The sequence below is a fragment of the Lissotriton helveticus genome, chromosome 6 (genome assembly GCF_964261635.1).
Source record: "Lissotriton helveticus chromosome 6, aLisHel1.1, whole genome shotgun sequence".
Lineage (NCBI taxonomy): Eukaryota > Metazoa > Chordata > Amphibia > Caudata > Salamandridae > Lissotriton > Lissotriton helveticus.
Window position 1 is genome coordinate 1,787,567,169 of NC_136067.1, and position 15,964 is coordinate 1,787,583,132.

General features: G+C 45.3%; 1 protein-coding gene across 1 annotated transcript in view; it reads right to left on the minus strand.

Moving 5' to 3' along the window:
* Positions 1-15,964, minus strand: part of SLC3A1 (solute carrier family 3 member 1) — a 150,648-nt gene that overhangs the window by 81,728 nt on the left and 52,956 nt on the right. The window contains exons 2-4 of the mRNA XM_078649678.1: positions 13,897-14,076; positions 13,596-13,750; positions 12,392-12,517 (exon numbers count right to left, since the gene is read on the minus strand). Coding sequence (XP_078505804.1) covers positions 12,392-12,517; positions 13,596-13,750; positions 13,897-14,076 — 461 coding nt within the window. The remainder of the gene's footprint in view (positions 1-12,391; positions 12,518-13,595; positions 13,751-13,896; positions 14,077-15,964) is intronic.

Genomic DNA, 15,964 nt, shown 5'->3' on the forward strand with positions numbered 1-15,964 from the left:
TTCTGCCTATGTGATTTACGTTATCTTGGTTATTGATTGTCTTATTTTACTGTACCTCATGCAAGAAAATATTGAATTTAGATAAACATTTTAAAACTTCCAGTTGTCCGTGGTCATTTAAACAGTATTTGAATGGTATTGGTGGGGTTTGTATTTTGCTGCTTTTCCTTTACAGCTAGCTCCCTGATTCATTGTGGTCATTAGGCACCCGCATCGGTGGATGGTAAGTCGGGTGCACCGAAATTTGGTAGCAGGGAACACACACACACCAACTTGATAGAGCTCGTGAAGTCACCTGATCGATGTATATGGTGGTTTGAAAAGTATATGGGCCCTGAAGCCGGAAACGGCGAAAACTGTTGGTCGGGTGGCCTCGCGCGCTCTATCAATATGCCATGGTGGCATTCTGGATAGCCTTCCTGCTGTCAGCCGAGGACCTGCTGTTTGTGTTGATTCTTTTATTTTCCACTGATAGGAGGTCTCTGTTATTTAGAGCTATCTGTCCAAGCCTAAGTAACTTTGCTTTAGACAGGCACTTGAAAAGGTTTGGGAAGCATGTGCATTAGGTGCTGTGCAATCCCAGCTTCAGTTCTGCATCTGTTCAAAATGACAGTTGCCCTCATCCTCCTTGACCTTTCAGCAGCCTCCGACATAGTCTTTTACCGCACCCTAACATGCAGACTTCATGACGCAAGGATCCAGGAAAAGGCCCTCGACTGGATCCGCTCATTCCTCTCTGGCAGAACGCAGCAGGTCAGACTCCCTCCCAGTGGCGTGACTAGGGATGTGCGGGGGTGCAGACTGCACCGGGTGTCACCCCATCAAGGGGTGACACCAATCTGGTTACGCTGGCTCGCTGTGTAACACAAACACAGCTACAGCTCTGCACTGCAGTGCAGCCAGACAGTGCAGCCTCACCTCTGCTCTGCTGCTTTGCTTTATTATAGTGCAAGCGCACGGTCACCGGTGCGCACTTGTTTACAAATTAAAATACTGCTGCTGCAGTCAGTGCAGTGCACCTGCGCCGTCGTCTCCCCATCATTCGGTAATTTGGGATTGACTGGGGTCCGGAGGCCGAGGTGAGAAATATATCATGTATATTATGAAGTTTAGAAATGTGGTGCCAGGATGTTTTCAAATTCAAATGCCTGCTGCAGCCAGCCCAGGCCATCTAGAATTGTTGCGGCCATAAATTAATGGGAAAAGAGTGTCCGCCTCGGCACGTGCTGCCTTCCCAAGCTTGTGTGTGGGGGCGGTGTTCCCTGGGGGCTGTGTTCAGTAACGGTGAGACAGAGGAGGTGCCGAGGGCCTAAAGGCTTTGAAGACTGCGCGCCATGCCCTTTTCAAAGGTGGTGAGTATTCCACGTTTGATATATCATCACTTTTTGGAGATGAAGTGCTAAAATGTAGTGCTATAATGCAGTGCTTCCCATCACTTGTGTAAATTTGCCTAAATGAAGAGGCATTCGATTTGAAGTTGAAATGATCGATCCTGCATTGATTTATTACAGTCTCTTATAAAATGGGGTTCTAGTTTAAAAAAGCAATCCATAACGAAGATTCTCCTAAATGATCAGAACACATTCCCAGTTAACACCATCGCTTCCTATTACAGAGGCCTAAAGGAGCTGTAATCCGCTAACTATAGTTATTAGAAAATTAGATCAGTCCGACTGAGTGAGATCAGAAGTTGTACCGTTAGGCAGATGTAAAAAAATATGTTGAACAGTAGAGAAACACAGCATAAATGGGGCAGTGTCCATTCTCCCTAATTCTTCAGGTCCAAACAAGCAGAGTAATGCTTAACCAGCGTGAATGCACTAGACATTGAAACGGATGTAGAAAATCCTTTGTCCCTGCTTTGAAAAAAAGCATGCTGTTCATTCATAGCTAGTTACAAATTCATAATCTACTGCTAATATGGGTGCAATTTCTTATGTTTTTCCCTCGTCTTCATTTCTCGATTTTGCTCGTGAGAAAGTGTCACTCATAGTCATTGAATGTCACTCATAATTTCACTGAAATTATGAAAATGTCACACATGGGAAAACTGAAACCTTTGCAGCTATGCACAGGGCACCGCTGAACTTCTTCCTTTAGCAGCATTAACAGTAGTAAACGTCGTTGTGTGGGCAGGCCTAGAGCTGAATGCACATGGGGACTGCTACTGACTAATTAGTGCCAGGGGAGGTAGCCAGCTCAGCGTGCGCTATGTTACGCAAACGAAACAGTCCAATGACTGTTTCGTGAAAAAGCCTGGTCCCATCAAAAATAACAGAACTCGCATTGGCTGCTCTGTGCCACCTGGAACCTCACGAAATATTCTACTCAACAAAGCAAGAATTCAGGTAATACACTCAGTCTTTTAGTTCGCTGATTTGCGTGAATATTTTTTCATGCGGTTATGCGGTATTGTGACTTAAAATGCGTTAGTGTGACGCGAGATGTGTGACACTTGGCAGGACTGAATGTGGCACACAAACACAATCAGATCGCATCGCAATCGCATTAGACTCCCAGTCCCCAAGGCCGGCCCAAGACAGTCACAGTGCTATAAAAAAGGAAGGAAGCTTTAAAGACGTGTCAAGGAGCGATTTATTTTCAGAGCTGCCTGGTGTTCGCTAACGCTATATGAAGCATCTGTGTCGGGAGCAGCACCTAGCTTTGTATCTAATCTATTATCGTATGTGCTCCAGGGTTACTTTTGCTTAGGGAATCCCCTCGGATAAATCAGATATAGAATGAAAAAAAGATGGTGGGCCCAAGGCAGCACTGTGAATTTGGAAGATCTGACGCATGACTGTGTCGGCCTACCTTCTTGGCGGACTCAGAGCGGACTCGGTCCATGCGGTAAGTTGTGAGGGGGTGACACCATGAGTTACCAGCACCGGGTGACACCAACCCTAGTGACGCCACTGCTCTCTCCATTTTATGTTATGTTATGTTAATATCATTTATTTTGCGCACAGATGCTCCAGCTAAGGAGCGTCCTGGCGCAGGGAAAAGGTGAACATAACACAACGCTAAAAGGAACAGAAAAGTGAGTATGAAGTGAATTAAAACAGATGAGTTTTCACGGCCCTACGGAATGCTAATAGATCCTCTAACAGGCGGATTTCTAAAGGCAGAGAGTTCCAGAGAGCCACCGCTCTCACTCGAAAGAACGACCGCCCATCCGGCTAAGCCTGAAACGCGGGACAACCGCAAGGGATTGCCCAAAAGATCTGAGGGAGCGAGTCGGAACATAGGCGGATACGAGATTATTGAGAATCTCAGGTGCCGACCCTCTTAAGATTTTGAAAACAAGGCTAAGGGCCTTAAACTGAATTCGACTTTTGATCGGTAACCAATGTAGGGACCGCAGAATATTCGAAGTGGGGCAGGACCTTGGCAAACCCACCACTGCTCTCGCAGCCGCATTCTGTACGCGCTGTAAGCGAACGATCTCAGATTGGTTTACTCCCAGCAGGAGCGAGCTGGCATAGTCCAGCCGGGAGATAATCGTCGCTTGAATGACCAACTGTCTTGTTGGAGCATCAAAAAATTTGAGCACCGGCCTTAGCCCCCGCAGGACACCAAAACAGCATGCCGTCACTCTCTTAGTATGAGTAGTAAAGCAGAGGGTGTGATCTAACCACACTCCCAGGTTTCTAAGTTCCATTGCAAGTGTAGGGGCCGGCCCTAACTCAAGAGGCCACCAGCTGTCCCCCCAGCGATCCGCTCCCCTCCCAACGATCATCACCTCAGTTTTCTTCGCGTTCAGCTGGAGACAGTTGTTATTCATCCAGCTGGCCACCTCTCTCAGCCCGTTTCGGAACCTGGGGGCATCCTGTTCGACATCCCCGCTGATCGTAACCGCTAGCTGCATGTCGTCGGCATAAGAGACCATGGTTAGGGCCCACTGCCTGGCGACATCAGCCAGCGGCCGCACGTACAGATTAAAAAGCGTGGGACTCAGCGAGGAGCCTTGAGGAACCCCCAGGTCCAACTGATGGTATTTGGACTGAAAAGGAGGGGTGGCTAAGAAAGGATCGGAACCACTGCAGAGCAGAGCCGCAGATGCCAATGTCCTCCAGGCGGTGCAGAAGGATGCGATGGGACACCGTGTCAAAGGCAGCGCTAAGGTCTAGTAGAATAAGCGCTGCCGTTTGACCTGCATCCAACACAATCCACAGATGTTCTACCATTGCCAGAAGGGCAGTCTCCGTGCTGTGATCAGCACGGAACCCATTCTGCGTGGGATCGAGGACATTGGCCCGGGCCATGTGCTCGGAAAGGGCCAGATTGACGTGAGCCTCCATGACTTTGGCCGGCCAAGGAAGCAATGAAATGGGGCGGTAGTTTTCCGGTTTTAAAGGATCCAATGATGGTTTTTTTAGGATCGGAGAAACCACCGCCTGCTTCCACTTGGCAGGAACTGTACCTGAGGTCAAGGAAAGGTTAATCAGCGAACACACTACAGTGCGCCCCTGAAAAAAAGGATCTCTAAAGAGGGCAGGTCTGAGCGGGTCCGCAGGAGAACCAGACTTGACTCGCTGTGCCCACTTAACAAACCCATCCCAGGAAAGAGTAGGGAGAGAGTGTAATGCCGGGCAACTACGAAGGTCGTTCAGAGGAATGGAGGGCAGCGTCGTGCTGGGGAACGACTGATAGATGGTCTTAACTTTCTCCAAAAAGAAAGCGGCTAAAGTCTCACAATGGGAGGTAGAACCATCCATTTGCGGATCCGCTCTCTTAGCCAACAGATTTTTAAGGGTTTTGAAGATGGTCTTAGATGGATTGAGGCTGTTGCGGAATTCCGTCGCGTAGAACGCCGCATGGGTTCTACAAATAGCTCGATGGTAGAGCTTGACGGAAGCCAAGTACGCGTTTTTTTTTACGACATCATACGTCTTCCGCCACTCCCTTTCTGCCCGTCTACATGAACCCTTCAAAGCGCGGAGGGCACTGTCATACCAAGGACTCGACTGCCTGGAGCTGGATTTACTAGAGAAGATGGGCACCAATGCGTCAAGCGCCTTGGTAATCCAGCTGCAGAACTGGTCGTAGCCCGAGGTGGCATTAAGCAGAGGGCCTAATGGCTCTTCAGCCAAGATGTAATGTAGGTCCTCTAGCCTAAGCTTATTCCAGTGACGCCGAGGGATCCACTTAGGAGATGGAATAGTAGGGGTTTCGGGGAGAGATAGCCAGACGGACACCAAAAAATGATCGGTCCAGCCCACTGGAGAAATAGCCAGGACTTGAACATCCGTTAGGTTAGTGAAAAACGGGTCCAAAATATGACCAGCCACATGAGTGGATTGAGTAACAAGTTGGGTCAACTGAAGGGCCTCCAGATCTGCCAGAAAACCACTGACAGCCAAGATCTGTTGATTGTCAAAATGGAGGTTGAGGTCACCTACGATGGAAAAGTTGGCGCAGCCACTAGCTAGCGTACTAACCGCCTCAGGGAAAGCTCCCCTGAATGCTGCAACACTGCCTGGGGGGCGGTATACAACCATCCCAGACAGCGTGAACTGGGGACTGATAGTGATCTTAAACAGGGCGCTTTCGCACCCAGCAATATGCAGACCCGTCCAAGTGCACGCAAAAGTAGATTTTACAGCTAGGGCAATACCTCCACCTCTAGACAAGCGGTTCCACGTAAAAAGTGAATATCCTGGGGGACAAGCCAGGTTAATTATGGCAGCATCTGTGTCCTGAAGCCAGGTTTCAGTGATAACAAACAGATCTGGCTCCTCGTCAGTGATGAGATCCATAATAGACAGATGATGTTTTACCAGAGATCTGGTATTAAGGTTTAATATCCGCAGGTTTAATATCCATTCCTCTCAAACCCCCACACCGACCACCTGCGGAGTCCCCCAAGGATCCTCACTCAGCCCCACGTTGTTTAACATCGACCTGGCTCCGCTCGCACCCATTGTCAGAACCCAACGCAGCCAAACACAACTTTCAAGGAGGCATGGAAGCAGTCGCCAAATGGATGAAGAGCAGCTGCCTACAACTCAACACGGACAAAACAGAAGTACTCATCATTGGCCCACACCCTGATGACTGGAACAACACCTAGTGGCCCCTCGCCCTCGGAACCCTGCCCACCCCCATGGACCACGCACGCATCCTCAGAATCATCCTGGACTCTGAACTGAAAATGGACCGCCAGATCAACTCTGTCGCATCTTCCTGCTTCCACACCCTCCGCCCACTACGCAAGGCCTTCAAATGAATCCCCCTAAAACACAGAAATACCGTCACACACGCCCTCGTCACCAGTAGACTTGACTACAGCAACACACTCGACACCGGAATCAACAAAAACCTCACCTGCAAACTTCAAAACATCCAGAACGCCACCGCTAGACTAATCCTCAACCTACCACGACACTGCCACATCACCCAGCACCTGCGCACACTCCACTGGCTCCCCATTGAGGCAAGAATCACCTTCAATATTCTCACCCACGCACACAAAGCCCTCCACAACACTGGACCAGAATACCTGAATAGCCAAATCACATTCCACGTACCCCAAGGACCCTCTCTCCTACGCCGTGGTCCCTTGCACCAGGAAGTCCAGATCAGGAGGCCACTCCTTCTGCTTCCTCATGGCCAGAACCTGGAACTCCCTCCCACTCCACCTCAGACAAACGACATCACTCCCCAACTTCACGAGGGACCTCAAAACATGGCTCTTTAATAGACCTCCTCCTTGATGGACAGGACCTTGCGCCTGCCACCCTCCCCTCCCCCACACCCAGCGCCTTGAGACCCTCACGGGTGAGTAGTCACACTTAACAAACCCATGATTGATTGATTGAGGTGCTGTGCATTCCCAGCTTCAGTACTGCATCTGTTCAAAATGTTAAGGGCTGCTAGTGCTACTTCGTGTACAAGCTGGCCAATGTGTATGCGTAGGATTTTGTGAAAACCGACAAATGTTTGCATGGAGCACTGTTCTGTTTTTTAACCGAATTTGTATGGAAAAAAAATGCACCACTTGTGAATTGTTTTATAAAATATCCCCTAGGTAGTACGCCGTAACTTGCCTCTTAAGAGGTAGCTAGGGCATGATCAGTGTTAATAGCCTTGTGAGCTATTTTACTCATAATCTTTGAGAGTCGTTTGGGAGAAATCCCCAGCCCCAAATTAAATATAGAGTAGGTTTTACATTCATTTTTCTTAAATCGATGCAGCGGACATAAACAAACAGAAAATATTACCCTTCATTTGATAGCTCTTTAAATAAAATTGCAAAGATCAACATTTGATTTAACAGGCTCTTTAAAGTAACAAGCATTTACAATGCAATAGGTCTCGCAATGACATTGTTTTGAGCTATTGGCATTGAAAATGTTATTGGGTTTTTTTCCTTCGTGAAATGATGTAATTGAAAATGGCAATAGCTCACTTTTTTGTAATTGCGAAATCTATTGCATTGCATTGTACTATAGTACATTCTCTCTCGAAACTCCATATTCTTTTACAACACATCAGCAAATATACCAATATACCTATAGCCGGGGTATCAGTTCCACCTGGAGACGTAGGGGGAAGTTGCTCAAAGATGGAAACATGTGCATGATGATAGCTCTTGACGTTTTTGTCCCTTTCCAAAGGAATCCTTGGCACATGTCATGTATCCTTGCTTTTAGTGAGAAAGCCAATTCTGGTTAAAGCCTTTATTCAGAGAACTGAATATCCACATCTGTCAGAAGGCAATCAATCACTATTTTCAGAGCAAGGACTGTAGCGTTATTGTTCGTTTTGTGAAGCTCGCGGACTAGGTTGCTGTGAGATCTGACTGACAGAGAGACCTGGAAGTATTGAATTGTGCACTATAAGTAATAATTTTGAACCATGCACTAGAACCTTTAAATCTGAATCCCACTGCACCAAGTTCTCCTGATGCAAATTGTTTTTATTTCCCTGATATATTAGTAATATGGACATTGTGCTCTATATCCTCTTAAGATGTTACAGATTTTAACTTTATCTTTTAAGATTGCCAGAGCATTAAGTCTTGTATACATGAAATTGAGGTATTTGAATGGTTTTAATTAACTTGCTACCTGTCATACACTGTGTCCTGTCAAACAATCTTTATTATGCACCAGACACACTGACATGTTTGCTAGCCATACTCAGCCCTGCTTACTACTGAGGTACAGGATTACCAGATTGTGTCATGTCACTGGGATACTCAGTTTTCAGTACTGGCTTCTTTATGATAAATAAGTAAATTCTGGCAACTGTATTTTTGGTTCCGTTTAATTAAACCAATTTGATGAACGAACGTGACACCTACTTTTCTGGCGAAGGTGCTGGAGCGGCACGTCACATCTGCCCTCAGCTCCTTTGCCGAGGAGAATGGGAGGTTGGCCCCATGTCAGGCTGGGTTTCGGCCAAAGCACTCGACAGAGTCAGTGGTGGTGTCAGTATTAGACACCCTCAGAGAGGGTATGGATGCCGGTAGACCGCAGGCGCTGGTCCTCCTCGACTTGTCCGCCGCTTTTGACACGGTGGATCATTCCATCTTGCTTTCCCGTGTCAAGGCGGCGGGCATAGGAGGATCAGCCCTCATCTGGCTCTCGTCCTTTTTGAGGGACCGGACCCAGGCGGTCCATCTTGGGGAGTTTTCAGCTACCCCCTGTCAGGTCCAGTGCGGTGTTCCCCAGGGCTCTTCTCTCTCTCCTTTACTCTTTAATCTGTATATCGCTCCCCTTATCTTTGCTCTACAGCAACTGGAGGTCTCGGTATATAACTATGCCGATGACCTCCAGCTCATCTTTAATCTTTCTTCTACTCCTGACTCTATTTCTAATTTCCAATCTATTCTATCTTTCATCAGGGACTGGATGAACTTCAACCACCTGAAACTCAATCCCGATAAAACGGAACTTGTGGTGACAGGTGGTTGCTCCAGTCCCTGGAATTCTCTTTTCTGGCCCCCCTCCTTTGGCTCTCCTCCTACCCCTGTTTCCTCTGTTAAGACTCTCTGTATCAAGCTAAACAATCAACTTACTATGCACTCCCAGATTGGTTCGGTGGTTTCCTCTTGCTTTCTTACTCTCCGTACTATCCGTTCTATCTCCCGTTTCTTTTCTTTTTCGGCACTCAAGCTAATTATGTCCGCACTGGTCCTGTCCCGCCTGGACTACGGGAACATTTTGTACAATGGCATCCCTCAGTACAGCCTCCGTAAACTGCAATTAGTGCAGAACCAGGCTGCCCGCCTTGCTTTCGGTCTTCCGAAATTCCACCACACTTCCCCCCTCCTGAAAACTCTTCACTGGCTCCCTGTGCGGGAACGCGCCTTGTTTAAACTAGGCTGCATGGCGTTTCAGGCCAGGACTGGCCTGGCCCCCCTATTCATATCTTCAGCCATTAAGGCTTACGTCCCTGGCAGAGACCTCCGCTCGTCGGCACAACTCCTTTTAGCTGTACCCCGTTACCGGAAAAAAAACAGGGTGGCTCAAAATTTTCCACTCTTGCCCCCATGTTCTGGAATTCTCTTCCCTTTCATCGAGTACTCCGGCTTTCGTAAAGCTCTGAAGACCTTTTTATTCTCTCAGGCTCTTCTTTAGTAAATTACCTTTTTTCCAGTTGCCGCCTTAGTTACCGTTCTAGCTCAGTTGGTTGCCTTCTACTTTAGCGCCAAGAAACCGCCCAGGTGTACGTTGCGCTTGATAAATATTTTAAACTTAAACTTGTAAAATGACAATATAGGACTGTGTCGAGGCGTCAATGAGTGGTCTTTTAGTTCTACACACCGCCTACAACAAACTTTTCCCTGCACAGTGAGGCTGACAGTGTCGCCTGTCAGGCTTGAAGCTAGTCGGTCTGGCAGGCAGCGGGCCCTCTTAGAGCTGCGATAACAGAAATAACTGCGGATTTCAGAAGAAATGTTTAATAAGCAGAAATTGGAGGATTTGGTTAGCACCACCTCCAATCAGAGTTCGTTTCTTACAGATCGTTCTGGCTGGTTAAGGGTCAGCCTCATGCCACACGGGGTGTCAAATGTCAGTCGGGCTACGGAGGAGTCAGCTACACACAGGCTGGCCCTGGCTGGCCTTTCAGAGACTGCAGCCTCGCAAGGACCATCTCCTAGCTGCTGGCGGGAGAGGCCAGTCCGTCTTGGCGCCCCAGGGCATCTCTCCAGAGGGCGCCTTGATGTGGCAGCGCTATTTATAATCTACAAGCAGACCATTTTTAGAATCAAACTACAGGGCACAAGAGAGTGTGGTTAAAAGCTATCCTTCTGTAACCACCCTGAGGTCTGTGGTGAGTGGGTCTGGGCCAAGAGCAGGCTCGACTGGCAGATCTGTACCGCAGATGTAAGGCGCTGCCTGGTAATACGGAGAAGGAGGGAGCACTTGATAAAATAATGGGGTATCACAGGATACATTTGATGAGTAGGAGGTGTGAACAAGCTTTTGGATCAGAATAATGCGGCTAATTTGGATTGAAATACTGACCTGCAAAAATGCTGCACCCATTATGTTGCCTCCACTATATCACGAAGGGACGCACATGTGGGGTTCAGCCTAGGATAGTAAATTTGTTTTTCCTTAAGTTGTAACTTCCCAGAGACTATACTTTTTCAAGCTGATATTTTCACCACAATATAAGGATATAAACCCTTGGATCTGACTAGACAGCAAAGTCAACAGTTGTCTGTTTTTTACATATTTATAATTTGAGGCACATGGCAGTTTGATCCCATGCCTAAAGACAAATCTACAGGCCAGTTTAAAAAAACAAAAAAGCGCTCGCCATCTGTTTTCACTCAGCCGCTTGTTTATATTTGCATCGCGCTTTCACTTTCACTTTAAGTGAAAGCGCGATGCAAAAATAAACACGCGGATGAGTGAAAACAGATGGCTCCCTAAAGATAAGAAATTGTTTCACGACAGCCGCGAAGCAGACGGGCCTGTCCGATTGGGCCGTCTGAAAAGGAGAAAGGGCAGCAGCAAAAAAAAAATACATTTCCAATGGCAGGCCACCGTTTAGCATAAACAGTGACGCAAGCCAATGGAAATGAGGAGCAGAGCTTCGAGCCCCCTTCTAAAATCTCCTCTCTAACTATAGGTCTCGCCTAGGGTTGCAGCGCATGCGCTGGAACGCTAGGCGAGACCTATAAAGGAATTGAAGACACTTCATTGGACTGGCCGCTTAAAGAATAGTACAGCTAGCAAACTATTGTTGGCCCTGCCTTTCAATGAAAAATAAATCGAAACGTGCCTGCCCGCCTTGTTAAAAAAACATGTAATGGTTTAAAAAAAAGAATAGGACACGCAGTTTAAAGAAACTGAAATCAACAGCCCTTCAATGGACACAATTCAAAACAACAAACAAGACTTAAAAATGGACAATGCTCTACTGGACAGGCCCATTAAAAAGCATTTTCAATAACAGTTCTCTGAGCAGGCTCTTTAGCCAAATAGGAATGAACATAGTAAACATACTGGGGCATATTATCAAGGGGGTTTATCTCTGCTTTTTTGGCTTTAAAAGCCAAGAAAGCGGAGATAAAATGATCTCCCTATTACCTAGCTGTCGCTAACAGCAGTTAGCGACAGCTAGTAGGAGATAGCGACCATCTTGGGCCCCGCTTTGCATGTTAGTGAAATTTATCACTAATGACATGCAAAGTGGGCGTGCCAAGATGTTAGCGACTGGAAACAGTCGCTAACATCGCTATCTCCTATTACCAACTTTTGGAGATATTCGCGCTAAGCGCGAATATCTCCAAAAGCTAACACCTGCCCCTGAGCAGTTCTTAGCCATGTTATCCAATGGTAGGTGGATAACATGGCTAAGAGCACTAGCTCGGTAATGCATGAATATCGCTGACTTTTCAGCGATATTCATGCATTTCGGCCGATTTTTATCGCTTAGGAGATAAACCTTGATAATAGCAAGGTTCCTAAGAGATAAAAATTGCCACAGCTCGGCGATAAAAATATTGCCGCTAAGCCAACATAGCAATAATTATCGCTAGTTGTTGGTAATATGCCCCACTGTTTCCCTACAAAAAAAGAAGGTAGCTCTACACAGGATGTCACATTTGAACTAAAAAGTACAAGAAAGGGGACTTCTCTGGGAAGTCTCTTTCAAGAAAAATTGTTCTGGATTGTCTTTAGAAACCTTTAACCTCATATCTTTCTCACCTCAACTCTGCATTTGCTACAGATAGTTGTTGCTAAAAACACACCGTTATATTTTAAAATTGAATAATATTGGCTACGTTCTAGTGAAAACTCAATTTCAAACTCCATTATACTTTGTAAATTTATATGAATGTATGGAATGCTACAAACACTGTACATAAAGCACGGGGTTCACGCCATAGAACACATTCTAAAAGAACTGTGAAAAAAAGACTTACTTTAATTTCTGCTTGCACATCAGGGTTGCGGATATTTAAGTCCGGCTGTTCTTTGAGAAACTGGTGGAAATAGCATTGTTTTCTTGCGTCATCATACTGCCATGAGGAGTTACCATAAAAACTGACCTGGTCGCAGGAATTACAAAACAACTTCGTTAGCACAAAGAGAAAATGTCGTTTGTTCAAATTACAGGATATCTGTATTGTAGCGACCCATAAACAGGGGCACCAAAACACCCCCTTGTGAAAAGCATTGATACTGGGTACTCCCACTGTTTTTTCTGCCAATTTTTGCAGATAGAAGCTTTGAATGGGGAGTAACACATGCAAAAAAATATTGTAGTCATTATTACTGCTGTCGCTGTTGTTTCCATGGGCAAGTACCTGGTAGTACTTTCCCATAGGGGGCAACACAATTTGTGCTTAGCTCCCAACGGGCATTAGTCTTGCTTAAAAGGAAATCCTATTTGCTGCACTGATTAGGCATCTTCAGGAATGCTCTGAATGTCCCAGGATATTTTTGGAGCTAATATGTGCTGTAGGATACCAAGGAATATGCCATATTAGTAGGTAGAATTGGGCACCCCATTAGTTATAGAACTCTGAGATAGGCAAAACTATTTTGAAAATGCAAAAATTGGGAATACGTAGTTTACAATATTTTTTGGGTGTCTATTGCTTTGTTTATAATTTGCAAGATTTACAGAATTTGCTCATAGTTATGATAGAACCAGAAATGGTGACAGCAAATTCAACAACTTTTTTCGAATTTGAAAGGTATTGATTTCATCCAACATACGTTTGATTGCTCTCTACCAGCTTGAGAAAGGCGATTTATTTCACTTATTTTTCAGTTGTAGATACTTTGGCGCTGCAGGCCACATGTTAGCCATTCTGAAATGATTTGCTCGAAGCCTATCTCTTCTACATGCTGCACATCAAAAATCATGGGGATCCCTATGAACTTTAACTTTTTTGTTTCTCTTTGATGCGGTGGGCTGTTGCTATGTTAAAATGAATATTGACAGCAATCGCTTGTGAAAGCGCTTAAAATTGAAAAAAAGGCAGGTGAAAGATAGAGAACATTATACAACCCCAAACATGCTTGCCCTGTATAATTATGACATTATGTAATCTTCTTTCAAATGTGCAATTTGGGGATGCTATTGATCAGTTCAATTATTCAAGTGAATGATATATTTACCCAGTTATTAGGAGGTGTGGCTTCAGTTCCCCCAGCAGTGCAGTTGTGCCAGATGTAATAATCTGTGTATTTTCCTGTCCGATTCCTACTTAGTTGAAACCAGTTGTGTTTATCGCTTGTGTGATTTGGTATCAAATCCATCACCAACTTCAACCCTGCAAATAAAAGAGAATGATGAGACTGTACTGGGGCAAGGAAACATTCATGTTTAAAAGGGTATTGACAGATGAGTGACATCACATAGCCCTTTTGACTGGTTCTGGAAAGTGATTGGTGTATTTCTAATTCTGTTCAACCATACCTTTATCGTGCATGGCAGCAATCAAGTTGTCAAAATCTTTCATGGTTCCAAAAGTTGGATCAATCGCCCTGAAGTCATCCACTGCATACCGGAAATCTTTAATAGAAGTTTGATAAAAAGGGGCGATCCAAACCGTCTTTATGTTCAGGTATTGGAAATGATCCAATTTTTCTTGAATGCCTGCAAAAAGTGAGATGGTGACTAACAAACCACCAAGCATGTTATCGTTGTAATAATTATTTTCAGCACATTTACTATACAGGACCACTAAATACTGCAGAGTTAGATGGTTGGTTGGATGGATATACATTTCAGTTAATACACATGGCTGAGGTGGGCAAACATGGTTGCCAGAAAGTAAATGGGGCACAATCTATCATATTGATTTAGTAAGACTGTGGTGGTGTTGTATTCAAAAACATATCAAAGTCTGAAAGGAAGAAGCCAGAAAAATATAATACTCTCACTTTTGATCCATGTCCCAAATAGCTCTGAGCGAGTGGTTGAGGCAAGTAAATCAGCAATTGTTTGAGAGATTGCTCCCCCATCCTTCTTTGGGTTTTTTTCTTCGTGTCCTATTCATCCACTATCCATACTTCCTTCTTCCTATTCATCTTTCTCTCTATCCATTCATGTATCTTACCTTCCTTCTTTACTTCCTTTCATCATGTCTTTTCTCTCCATCTTTCTCTCAATCATCCATCCTCTCTGTCTCTGTCTACATTCATTCATCCATCGATTCTCCATCCTTCTCACCACCTCCCCTTCTATCCCACGCTCCTTCTCAACCATCTCCTACAAGAGGTCATATTTATGAGCTTCATGGAGACCAGGATCTTCTTACAACTACTCAAATGTTTCATGTTACACAGAACTGGACAGTGACAACCACACCCGCTCAAGCTGCGAAAGTGGGGGTGTTAATGACGCCCCTGAAAGTCTGCACTGCAGAGCCTTGACACAAAAGGTCACAATTTGCATCTGAACAAGAGAAAACCAAGCCACCAAGCCACTCCTGGCGCTCAGGAATCAAAACAGTCTGGGGATTCGTGGGCTGCTCATGGTATTATAATAGCCTTCCATTAACCCATCAGAATAGGACTTTGTGGTTAGATCATTCTGATTAAATGTAAGGTAGGCATTCAAAATGGCGCTCACACTTTCCAGTCATCCTGTGATTGACAGTTTGGGACAAGATGGCCCAGTTGGCAATCTTGCAGCATTTATTGGCCAGCTGCCTGTGAGTGTGTGCATGGAAAAGAGTCTTGGAAATAGCAGTTTTGCCCAGATATTCGATTCTGCTTTGCGCAGGCACAAAAAGTCCACATTCCTGTGTATGGACACCTTTTATTGCTGCTATCTATATCTACTATGTAATATTTAATGACACTAGGGTAGCAGTCGTCTTGAGGTAAGGTTTTGTAACGCCATAACGCCATGCTACCTGAAAGTTGGAGATATTATCCGACAGCCTTCTCACTTGTTTGGTTTGGGAGTTTGGCTTTACATTTGCCTCAAATCAATATTAAAATATGCTAAAACATATTGGAGGTGTTATGTAACATAGGCTGGTACCTGAGAAGGAGACTTGCCGGCTTTGTGATTGGTTGTACTGCCAGACTTAAGATTCAGAAATAGCTTTTTGCATCTTTGCTATACACTTTTAACAGCATTTGTGTTTTTCATTGGTTTGACACTGGTGGAAAAATCCTGCCCTTACAGAAATTATTCAAGTCAGGCAGTGCATTGCCTGCCGGCAGCAGGGTTCATTTAGAGAACCTCTGTTGTCTTTCACATGTCTGCCTGAAAGGATCTATTGAATGAAGCTGTCTGGAGAGAAAATATTACCACTTGAGTAGCACAGTAAGCAGTAGCGGTCCCTGGAGGGAGTAGCTGCCGGGCGATGACGTGGGGAGGTGCAGGGTGGGGGTAGTAATCTATGGATTATGGAGGATTACTGGTAAGTAAACATATAAGTAAATAAAACAAATTTCGTTGCGTGCACTGCATCGCATATCGGGATGCAGTGCACGCAACGAAATTCGTTTTATTTTTTATATGTTTACTT